This window comes from Poecilia mexicana, unplaced genomic scaffold (assembly GCF_051168715.1).
Source record: "Poecilia mexicana isolate PSO_F unplaced genomic scaffold, ASM5116871v1 scaffold_4, whole genome shotgun sequence".
NCBI classification, from domain to species: domain Eukaryota; kingdom Metazoa; phylum Chordata; class Actinopteri; order Cyprinodontiformes; family Poeciliidae; genus Poecilia; species Poecilia mexicana.
In genome coordinates, this window is record NW_028263373.1 from 21,965,143 (window position 1) to 21,977,415 (window position 12,273).

Here is a 12,273-nt window from a genome sequence, read left to right on the forward strand (position 1 = left end):
AGTGAGCTCAGTAGTGATTATGTAATACTACCATTTATTTTGTTGGACTTATTTGACATTTGGACATTTTTTGTTGTTCTCATATTATTTAATTGTCATTTTCTTATTTGTAATAAACATGAATTAAATGCTTAATTAATTGCTCAGTTATTAATGTCGCTTATATTTCTCAGCGGTGCTTTGAGAAATGCTTTGTTTTGAAAGCCAAACTCATTTTCTGTGTCACTGTAACGCCGCCATCTTAACTCGGCCTTTGTGAAACTGACATGTGGGCGGGGCTTAAGATGCCCCGCAGAGGACTGACAGCTCTTCTGACCAATCACGAGCCGCAATGGGAGTCCTGAAACATTCCTCCTCAAATAATGAACCGGTCATTTATTATTGATAAGCGCTGCCGGAGAGGCTGAATTATTGATCAGGAGGTCAGCAGTAACCACTGCTGCCATTTCTACAAAAGCAGACACCGACTTTATGATTCTCACTGTGAGAAATATTACTGCAGGAAAATCAATACCAAAGGAACACTGGAAAGAGCTGAATATAAATCTCAGTCCGTGGAATGATAAAATCTTTAGACCTAATTGCAGAAAAGTTAATTCAGTGAGTTTGACAGATACTTCTTTCTTCCTCTGAAAAAGCATTTAAATATGATATATTCAATATATATAAACGTTGTGTCGAATTTCTATCATTTAATAACTCACTTAATGATTTTAACTAGTTTTATTTATTTTTTTTATTCCATAATGGGAGAACACGAGAGGAGGAACTGTCAAAACAGTCAAGTTGTACTTAGAAATATCAATCGTTTTATAAATATTTACTTTAATAATTTTTTTCTATTTTTTATAATTTTATAAAATTTGTAATTTTAAAAATACCAACATATTTATATTTTAGATGCATTAAAAAGACGTTAAAAACATTAGCAAATTAAACATCTTTTAGTTGCATTTTTCAGCAGCGGTCTGCAGGCGGCGCTGTGGTAGTTTGAGGTTACTTGTGGTCAGAACAGAGGCACAAAACTCAAAAGAACTATTGCTGTTTGCTTTTTTATAATGAAAAAACAAAGCAATTATTAAGGTATATTTGTTCAAAATAAATGTTTAAAGAAATCCATCAACAAGGTTCAGATTCATGGAGTACTTTTTGAGTCCCCATCTCTTTAGATAATCTTATGAACTTTGGGAGTTTGGTTTGTATTTCACTTTATTTAAGGATTTGTCAGTCTTTGCTATTCATATTCAGCTAATTCCTTAAATTCAATAAATGAACTGAAGTTCATACAAACAAAATAATTTAGTATTTGTTTTGTATTTTTATTCTGCTCTCATGTCTGTGATCCCAGATCCAAAGCGTCCCTCAGTGTCTCGGCTTTCCAAGTTGCTTCCCATCTGCTTGTTAACAAAATAAGTAAATGAATAAGTAAATAAATGCAGAAGTGGTGTTTACTGTTGATCACATGATTCTGTGTGATGCTGTACTATCACTGTAAAACTATGCAAACGTGTGGAAATGTTACTACTTAACTATTGAAACAATTAATACTCTGAAGGAACACTTTACATATTTTTAATATGACTTCTAGTACATTTTAATAAATAGTCAAGGACCCATTTTGGTTATGGTGTAATGATAAACTTATGACAGTTGATTCCCCTCCTTACAAGAAGGTGGCGCTTTAACTTTTTCTTCACTTGTGTAAAGCTCTTTCCTGCGCATGCGTTCTTTTTTCCGGTCAGCACACTGTTTAATTTTATGTAGTTACCTGTACTGTTGGTATATTCTTTTCGTTTCTTTGATTTATTCAGACGGATTAAGGATAACTGTAATTATGTCCGGTTAGTTAGAGTGGATTGAGCGGAAATATAAATCTGTGGGGGAACGAAAAGCTACAGAACACCGGCTCAGGTTTTCTCCTGTTCCTTTGCTTTGTTACATGTGACATTCAGCAGCTGCCACTTATGTTTCTGATTAAATTGTCCCAGGTGGGACAATATGTATATGTAACAGTTCATAATAATACCGATTCTAATCGTGTTTGCAACAAATGTGTGATTAATGCTACCTTAAAATCCCACAGAACGGCTGAAGCTAATGTTTTACTAGAAAAGCAGCACCTGAATCTGTCTGCGTGAACTTTGACAGACGAAGCATTCGACTCTTAGCTAAATGAAATGTTTAGCTGACGGTCTTTCTTTGGCTCTTTTTCTAAATCTAAAACACGCAGAATAGAGAAATGCAAATTATTCTACAGATTTTTCAGAACACAGTTGCTCTCTTTTGGGATTCCTAACCCAAACTGGACAGATTGAATCTGTACAAAATTATTTAATGGTAGTTTATATAAAATACAGTTTGTGATTTATTAAACTTCTATTTAATTTATTAAAACTTAATAAGAGCCATTTTAAGGCACAAGAGTGCATTTTAAACACTCATGCTTAAGAGTGTTTAAGCACACTCTTAAACACTCTTAAGTGTTTAAGATAGTCACTAGACTATAGTGACTAGTGGATAAACCGTTTTCTAGTCACTATCTAGAAAATGGTGACTAAATGACACTATTTTCTCTACATTGCTGCTTTAAAGAAGGTTATTCAATAATCCTGCTCCTGATAACAAAAGAGATTACAGAAGCTGTTTATGACCATTAATGCTCAAGTACATAATAAGAGTGAAATCCTTTAAGAAATCTCAAAAAATCCAAAAATAGTTTTCTCTAAACCTTTTGCTACAAGGCTCAAAATCACAAAGCTGAAAGAGTTTTAGGGGCACCGATCCGTTAGTTCTGTTTTTAAAAATTAAAGTTAAACTTATTGTTCATTTTTTATCTGCTCAGTAATGACTTACAGATTCAATTGAAATATGAAAAGGAAAATGGTAAAATGATCTGTAAATCTTTGTAGATCCAAAGTAAAATAGTATTATTTCACAAGTGTGCATGAAAGGCATAGAAGAGTACAACAAGGTTGGTGGCAGAAACTCACTCTTTCTTTGGTTACCTAGCAACTCACTATTTGGTTACCTAGCAACAACTTGTTGAGTAATTTTCACAGCAGCAGTTTAAGGTTTTGCCTCAGTTTGGCTGTATTTCAGATACTTAAAACAAAAGACTAATCAATAATTATCGATATCAACTGACATGAAACGCTTATGTCGTGATAAGTTTTTTAGCCATATTGTCCAGCCCTAACTCAGCTCATGTTTTTTTTTTTGTTTTTTTTCCCAAAACATGTAGGTTATAATGTAGGTTTTTGGGAAACATATATAATCTAATTTGTTATGAGGGTTCCTTTCCAGCCTAATCAGTTTTATATTCATAAAACTTTCTCTTAACTCAGAATAATCCAGGTTTTAAAAGCAGTAGCAGCATCAATTAAAGCCTCAGGTTGGTCAGTGTTTAACAGTGTAAGTGTTGGATAAGCTCAGTCAGCTCCAGTTCATAACCTCAAAGAAATGTTTAGGACAGTGGTATCCAAACTTTTTACACTGGGGGCCAAAACTGGCAAAACTAATGTTTACATTACATTAAAGAAACAAAAATAGTTTTTTGTGATTTGTTTTTGTACCAACTCAACAATAAACTAAATTTGTATAAAATCTGTTAACGATCTAAAAAGAGCTTCGGTCTGTTGCCTTATTAAAAAAAACTCGGACAATTTAAATTTTCTTGGGTTTAATGGCTTCTTGACTTGTGTTCAGGGGCCAAACTAAATAATTTCAAGGGCCACAAATGGCCCCTGGGCCACTCTTTGGACACCCCTGTGTTAGATGTTGGGCTGTAATCTGTTATTTCTCCTGACTGTTTATAAAACGTTAATTGACTGTCAGATTGCTCTCCAGTTGTATGAAACCAAACACAAAGCAAACATTATTCCCTTCTTTTCTTTGGCAGATGAGAGCGTTGTCTCTGCGTTCTGAACGTCATGCTTCCCCGGGCGGGTAAAGAGTTCCTGGTCCGGATCCGGTTCTCCTGGAGGCCTCTGTTCCAGGGCCGGTACCTGCTGCTCACCAACACGCTGAGCGGAGGGCTCATGCTGTCGCTGGGAGACATCCTGCAGCAGACTCGGGAAAACCGCAGGGAGCCGGGCCAAGTCCGGGACTGGAAGAGGACAGGTAAGGGTCGGGCAGACGGACGGCCTGGGGCATCGCTGTAAAATACCTAAAATAATCTCTAATCTAAGCCATGGGAGTGTTAAAGTAATCTTTGACTCATTTAAATTGTTTTTATCCTGAAATCTGTTTTTTTTTTTTTTGTCCACTATAAATAAACTGTTCCCAACATTAAGCTTTCTAGCTAATGTTTTAAATTTTTAATAAATTGTTGTGAGAATGGACTTAGTTCAATTGGGATCCAAAATTGGAAAATTTGTTACATTTTCAGCTGGTTCAAATTCTATAAAGTAATCTCCAATTAAGCACCTTTTGCTATCCAGATATTAATTGGTTAATTGAAAAAAGTAGTCAACATATTTTGATGCTAAGTGAAACAAAAAGGACTTATTTAAGTATTTATTTAACTGCAGGTGCATCCTTTCCTACAAATGACCAAACTTATGCTAACAGGTTGCTGTGTTATTGTATTTTAGGCAGTAAAATATTTGTTTTCTTATTTAGAAAAAATATGTTTGTATTTTTTACATATTGTCAGTATTGTATAAAATAAGCTTAAGTGGTTAAATAAAAAATTTGATTAATGTGCCATTTTTTCCCCAAATAATTGATGCAATAATCGATTATTAAAATAATCGTTAGTTACAGCCCCAATAAACATAAAAAAATCTGATTTTCAACATTTGAGCTTGAGATAAAGAGAAAACTTAACTGTCTGGTTGATTATTTGGTATTTTTCCTCTTTTCTCCACTTCTCAGGACCCAACATTTAGATTTTCATGACCCAAAGTGGGGTTCTGATCCCCACTTTGAGACATTCAAAGATGTATTCAGAGCTATACATAAAGAGCTCTGGTAAAGTATTACAGCTTTAAAGTTGCCCAGATTAAAAAAAACAAACAAGAAAACTCTCATTTTCAACCTCGCCACTAGATGTCACTATTTTCTCTACATTGCTGCTTTAACGAAGGAGGTTACTCAATAACCCTGCCCCTGATAACTAAACAAAAGAGATTACAGAAACAGTTTATGACTATTAATGCTCAGGTTCATAATAAGAGTGAAATCCTTTAATATTTTCATAACGTCAGAGCTGAAATGCTGCACGCAATTAAAAATAATCCTCCTTTTTTGCACATAGTTTAGCTCAAATGTAAGAGAATAAACTGTTATGTGTTTAAACCTGTTCAGTGACTCATAGCGTTTCTTTTGCTCATGTTTTCCATCACTTTATCCCCCTGAAGGCAGAATGTTTGTGGTCGGCTGCTCCATGGGCCCAGTGCTGCACTACTGGTACATCTGGCTGGACAGAGTTTATGTGGGCAAAGCCCTGAAGACGCTGAGCCAGAAGGTTCTGGTGGACCAGCTGATCGCCTCCCCGACGCTGGGAATGTGGTATTTCATAGGTAGGACTAGGAGGGGTGATTAATGGCAGTGAGCGGGATTTTTTCCTCCACCCGCTGTGCATACACGCACGCACGCACGCACGCACGCACGCATGCACACACACACACACACACACACACAAAAATTCCTTAAGACTAGGTTGGGTGTGAGCAAAGAAACATTTTCATAATGACGCATGCTTGTAAGAAGTCCTGCTCTGAGTCAAAGGGTGTATGTAAAGTTGTAGGTGAGATGAGTTAAATGGAGTTCAAAGGACATTTGTGATAAATTGTTTTGTATCTTACTGACGTTTTCAGTCGTGTTCAAGTTCTTTGCTCGTGTTTTGGACCTTATCTGATGCCGACTTTAATGAGGATTGTGGCTGACCCTTGTCTGGTTTTGCACAGGTATGGATCTGCTGCAGGGACGCTCTTTATCGGACGGATGGGCGGAGTTTAGAGGAAAGTTCTGGGAGTTTTATAAGGCAAGTTCACCTGGAAGTGTCTCAGACAGGGTCAGCAACCTTTTCCATTCGAAGAGACACTTTTCACCCCGCTGCTACAAAATAAAACTCATTGAGAGAAAGAGAGAGAGTAACACAGACTAAAATGTTTTATTATGAAAGCTAAGATATAAAGCAAAAATGTGTTTCCATTTTCAGATTTAAGAACAAAATGAATCCTCTAATACAAATTAAAAGTAGAATATTTGCCTTTTCTATTAAAATGGAAATGTAGAACTATAGGTAGCATGAAGCTTTTAAATGCCTGTTGGTTAAAATAGTTTTAGGGTTTAGTTTATCTTTTATTTTGTTTGTTTTTAGTGTGTATGCTAGTTTTTGCTGGTTAAAAATGGTTTAGTTTAGTTTTTATTGGTTATAGTAGTTTTAGTTTTTTATACTATGATTGGGTGATGAATACTCAGCAGAGTATTGAGTAAAAATGTTTGATAACATTTTTTGATAAAAATGTTATAAAAAAGCATTTTTTGAAAATGTTTTTTGATAACATTTTCAAAAAATAGATTAAATTAAGTTGTTATATTAGAAACAACCAACTATTTCTAATGTTTTATCCCAATTTTTGCTGTCGCCATTTTGCAAACTAGCGCAAATGGCACAGATAAAAAGTATGGAATGCCGTAACTGACGTAAATTGCTTTTGTGGGGGCGGGGGGAGAACAACAAAAGTTTACTTAGTTATACTTTTCACCTTTAACACTTTTATTTATTTCAGTTAACAAAACTGAAAAAACAGTTTCTTTGGCTTTAGTTAACTATAATAATCCTGGTCTGTCGTAGATATTTTATGCAAGTTTTGCGTAAGAACATACATGAAAACCTCTAAAACAATCATGTCTTCTTGCATCCATAATCAGAAACATTTCCTTTTTGGTTTTGTGAGAGCCGCAGCAGCGGGTCCAGAGAGCCACATGTGGCCGAGATCACAGAGCTGAGATTACTTACACATTTTTGACTCTTAACTAACAAAAGAAGATCACTCTGTGAATTTTATGCTATATAAAATACATAAAAAATTTTGTTCTCTTTGCTTTTGATCAGAACACAAGTTTAAAAAATAGAAACAATGGAAAATGTAGTTTTTCTCCCTTTTTTACATTATCTAATAATGTTTAAAGCTCTATATCTGATAAAATAAATAAATAAATAAATTTCTCAGTTATGTTAAGTCACCTCCAGATAATAGATGCATCCGGATGAGCAGACTTTATATTCTGTTTCTCATCACATCCTGAATTTTTTGGAGTCCAAAGTGAAATAAATACATTTGAAGCAACATCCTGGAAAAGCTGCAGGCTGTAAACAACAACGTTTCCTCTAGTTGTAATTCTGAAGAAGTGGGAGTAGTTTTCCACGCTGGAAACTAGCTTCAGAAAGGAAATAATACTAATCAGCTGTGGTTGACCTCTAGTTGACCTCTCTCTCTGGAACAACTTTAAGGTTCCCAGAAGATCGCCATGGCAACTTGTCATATCTGGGAAATCTTTGCGAAGCCACATAGTTGATGTCAGGACAACAAACTGCATTTATCTGTGGAGTGCTATCAGTTTGATCTTTGCAGAACGTTTGCCAACGATCATCTGCTTTGATACAGTAAAAAAATAAAACATGAGGATTTAGAAGACCTTGGAAAAGTATTCACACCCCTGAACTTTCTCACATTTTGTCACGGTGTTACAGCACAGTTCAAAATATTTTATTGGGATTTTATGTGTTAGACACAGAACTATACACAATTTAGAAGGGGATGCATAATGTCCTTTTTTTAAATCTGAAAAGTGTGGTGTGTGTGTGTTTATAATTAGGCCCCTTCATTCTGATGCAAAATCCAGTGCAACATGCTACAAAAAAGAACAAAGAAGTGCAAAAAATCTAACTGTTAAAGTCAAACCATATTATTCAAGTATTAAGAGAGTCTAGTCAAAGTCTGGAACTAAATCTGATGAAGAGCTGCAGTTGTAATTGGAGCCAAAGAGGTTTCTGCAATATGTTGATTCAGGGCAGCTAAAAGCAAATATCTGTCACTCTTACAATATTTTTTAAGAAGTAAAATGTTGACCACCTTCATAGTAATGGTCTGGTCTAAAACATTATGTACATTGAAAGTTGTGGTTGTAATCAACAAAATGTAATAGTTTAGGGTTAAATATGTAGCTCCATCTCCTCAGAGCAAAAGAAATTGGAAGTGAAAACCTTGTTAATGTAAAAATGTTCCAGTTGCTGAACATGCTGACATTTTAATTCCTACTTTAGGTTTTTCACATTTATCTCTGCAGCCGCTGTCCCTCTATAACGACTGCAGCAGTCCTTGCTTTTAAAAACAAAAATTAACATCCAATTAATCCGTTGCTACTGTGGAGCTTTTGTTAATATCTCTTTTAATAAGTTTATGCAAAACTACAAAAAAGTGCTGTATATATTTAGGTTTATGAACAGATAAAATAAAGAAATAATTCATGAAAGAATCTAATATTTAGCTTAAACTTTTTTGGTCATTGTCATGCTTGGAAGCATTTTTCTTAATTGCAGTTTGGGTTTATGTAAAGAAGTCCTGGTTCATCTACAACAGCATAAATCAAACACAACCAGAGCTGCGTTGTTTTTATTGTGCCAGGCTTTTTCCCTCCTTTTGTCTCGTAAATGGTGTTTGCTCTGCTAATCTGTTGGTTTTGTTCTCTGTGTTTTTCCGGCAGATGGACTGGTGTGTTTGGCCCGCTGCGCAGACGATCAACTTTTACTTTCTGTCGCCCAAGTTTCGTGTCGTGTACATTAACTTTGTCACGTTAGGATGGGACACCTACCTCTCATATCTTAAACACAGAGTGAGTGATTCTTTTTTAATTAATTTTTTTTTACAGTACCGTGTGAAAGTTTCAAATTCTTCCTTCATCAGATTAGGACATTATTTTAATTCAAATTTAAAAATACTTTCTTGATGCTAAAGGGAAATTAAATTAGTTTTTTTTTTCATCTTTTAAAATTATTTAAATTAATAGTTCTTGGATCTATTAGAGTCTTTCAGCATTTCTTTTTCATATTATTGTATGTAACCTTTATTTATTCAGTTATGTCTCACTGAGTTTAAAAATCTCTTTTTCAGGAGATTCTTGGCCAAAACTGACAGCAAAACACAAATGATTAAAATCCAAAACTACAGATATTAAAAAATTAGAAAAGAATTTATGAAAACATTTATCATAAAACAATTAGGGCAGATTTAAACATGAATTAGGGCTGGGCAATAAATCAATATCGATATATGTCGCGATAGACACATGAATATCAATAAATAATACTCTGATCCAGAACCGCAGAGCATTCTGGGAGGTGGAAGCAAAAGAAAGACTAACTGCCACACTCTTTGGTTACCTAGCAACAGCCTGTGGAGTAACTTTTGGTTGCCTAGCAACGGCCTGCTGAGTAACTTGCTTAGCAGCGATTTTAGGTTTCAACAGTTTGGCAGATATTTAAAACAAACAAAAAAAAATGTAATAATTGTTATATCTGCTATATATATGATATATTAATCAGCCCTGACATGAATAAAGAAAACGCTTTACTCCATAAATATCTTGTTCTGATTAACTGGTTTGTGTCCTTCTTATTTTTAACCAGCAGCTGTTTATGTAAGACAAACATAACATGTAAAATCAGAACATTAATGCAATGACTGAGATCTTTATTATGAGTGTTAAATGCAGGAAAATTATTTAATTTTCATTGAATTGGAAATAAAATGAATTATCTCCTTTGCTAACAACTCTGGTTAATAAAAAATTATGAAGATGGGTTTAATACAAAATAGTCAACAATAACACATAATAAAGAAAATGATGAATATTCCTGATAGGTATTTTCTCAAACCTACATAAAAAAGAAAGAACCACAGACGACGTATATGAGTTTTCAACCAAACTTCTGCAGAAGGAGAAGACACAGTGAACTGCTTCTCCAAGCCGCTCACCATGTGTTCTGAAAACCTTCAGTTTGTTTGTCTCTTTTATTAGCAAGAATGGTGTGAAAAGGAATGGAGGGGGTGAAACCCCACATCCTATCTTCACAGTAGGATGTGGATTCAGAAACAAAGAAGGGGGACACAGAAATTTAATTAACACACAGATAGGTTTACAGCTCAGGAGTATCCCAGGAAGATCTAAGTCACCATCTGTAAAAACATGCTTGAGATTAAGGAAAATTTAATTGTGTCTCTCCACAGTTTCAACAAATTTGAACACTAAACTTCTAAATAGAAAAACAACTAGTAACATAAAATTACAAATGTAAGAATGATAACAAACATAATTCTAACAATTCCATTAAAGCCCAACAACTTAATGAACTCGGATGGTTATTCCAAACACTGCTGAATACTGAAAATAATAAGAATTATTAGGGTAAAATAGCTGGATATTAATACCTGTTTGCCCAGGCCAGCAGCTTGAAAACAGAAATGGAGAAGTAGCTTTCATGACACAATTATTCAGTATTTTTGTTCACTCCTCACTCACTTTTATTTTTATTTTATTTTATTTTAATTTTTTTACGTCTGTTGCTTTTTGTTTTGTTGGCAGGATGAGAGCCGGCAGGTTGACCTGGCATCTGACAGCAGCTCTGTGGATTCACAGCAGGAAGATCTGACATCTTCTAAACCTCTGGAGGAAAAAGCTTAGAGTTCCTCATTATCCGTGACGTCAATTAAATTATATTTTCAGACTCTAACTCCTCCTCTTGAAGGACTCTGTAAGAAGGCATTTATCTATAAGGAGTTGCATATTTTTAAATTTTCATCCTGTTTTGTGTGTGTGTGAAAGAGGTGGACTCCCGTTGGAGCATTCAGGGATGACAGCAGCTTCACTGCCCTCACCGCTGATATTCCTGTTTCCAGACGTGATTGTTGAAGCGTTTTGTCTCGACTAAAGCTATAAGCTGACGCGGTACCTCTCTATTTCTGTGTTGTTTAAATATTTCCGTATAAGTATCAGAAGTGTTTTAAACCCAGCTTCACCATGAGGATCTTTGCCTTAACATGCAGCCCAGTTCTCAACATTATTGTGCCAAATAATCTCTGCTGACTGTTTATCCTTTATGATTCCTGATGAATGATGTCTGATGGATTTATAAGATGATTATAGTTGAATCAATATTACACAGAACTGTAGACTGTAAATATAAACTTGAATCCTGTTAAACTGAATATTTATCACCTAAGTTTTCAGTCCAATGTGTGAAACAAAATGTTTCCACCAATTAATTTATCAGATAGGGTTTTTTTGGGTGAATTTAATCAATTAATGAATATTTGTAGTTTTTCTTATTTGTACGATTGCACTCTTCTAAATGATGTAGAGAATTGGTTAAAGACAGAAGTCTGTAAAGAAATTATAGATGATTTTTTTTTTCAATTTTTAGTTTTTTGTTAACATGTTTTGTCTTGAAAATGAGTGATAATCGGTGTTGTATGAACATGGAGGAAATATTTATTACATGACATTAAAGCAGAATTAAACATAAATAATTAAAAACTTTATTCCCTAAATTTATTTTGTTTCTAACCAATATGTTTTGCTCTTAGTGGTATGCTTATATGACTGGAGTATCTGAACATGAAAGTATACATTTATAATTTAATTCTTGAGTTTGAAAAGTAAAAAAAAAAATTTGAGAAAATTTCCAAAACTCATGAGATGGACTCAGAAATGTTCATGTTTTTTCTAGAAAATGTCTGAAATTAATCTCAAAATATGAATTTTTCGAGCAAATTTTTGAGTTTTCAGACTTGGAATTTTTTTTTTATTATTTTGGAAGAAAATTTCTGAGATTAACCTTAAAATTTCTGAATTTGTTGGCAGAAATTTACTCTTCAATTTTTTTGTATCTACAATGGTAGAAATTTCTCCCTCTTTCTACAGTGACCCTAACACTTCATACAGCTTAGTTAAAAATAAATACATTTTATTTATTTGTTTATTATCAGCTAATCGGCTCCCAAACTAAAACTGCTGCAAAGTAAGAAAAACGTCAGCAGATCAGGAAATTAACAGGCGCGATTAGCAAACAGAACTCTGGTGTGATGGAACAGAAACAAACAGAAATCAACCCTGGAAGTAAAACCTAAAACAAGGAAAGAGAAATAAAGTAAAAAAAAAAAAACTGGCAAAGAAAGTCCCTTTAATCAGTGAAAACCTGCTCAGGAGTGAGAAGCTGTCGGCAGCAACGCAAACAAACTCCACTTTGTTCAAATATTTGAGCGG

General features: G+C 34.4%; 1 protein-coding gene across 2 annotated transcripts; it reads left to right on the top strand.

The window, feature by feature from the left end:
- The first annotated feature begins 1,680 nt into the window (after positions 1–1,680).
- On the top strand, positions 1,681–11,558 carry mpv17l2 (MPV17 mitochondrial inner membrane protein like 2). Of its 2 annotated transcripts, none has more exons than XM_015005457.2 (6): positions 1,681–1,737; positions 3,899–4,119; positions 5,361–5,522; positions 5,910–5,986; positions 8,716–8,844; positions 10,594–11,558. In XM_015005457.2, exons 2-6 carry the CDS (start codon positions 3,930–3,932, stop codon positions 10,690–10,692), a joined length of 657 nt encoding a protein of 218 aa, XP_014860943.2. In that variant the 5' UTR covers positions 1,681–1,737; positions 3,899–3,929; the 3' UTR covers positions 10,693–11,558. The 2 variants fall into 2 exon arrangements, with proteins under 2 accessions (XP_014860943.2, XP_014860942.2); XM_015005456.2 differs by having other exon boundaries at positions 1,700–1,911.
- The last annotated feature ends 715 nt before the right edge of the window (positions 11,559–12,273 follow it).

Excerpts from the sequence above, each read along its gene's own strand:
- mpv17l2 (XM_015005457.2), top strand. The coding sequence starts at position 3,930 with ATGCTTCCCCGGGCGGGTAAAGAGTTCCTGGTCCGGATCCGGTTCTCC. Across the intron at positions 4,120-5,360 it reads CCGGGACTGGAAGAGGACAG|GCAGAATGTTTGTGGTCGGC; the intron begins GTAAGGGTCGGG and ends ATCCCCCTGAAG. Across the intron at positions 5,523-5,909 it reads GGGAATGTGGTATTTCATAG|GTATGGATCTGCTGCAGGGA; the intron begins GTAGGACTAGGA and ends GGTTTTGCACAG.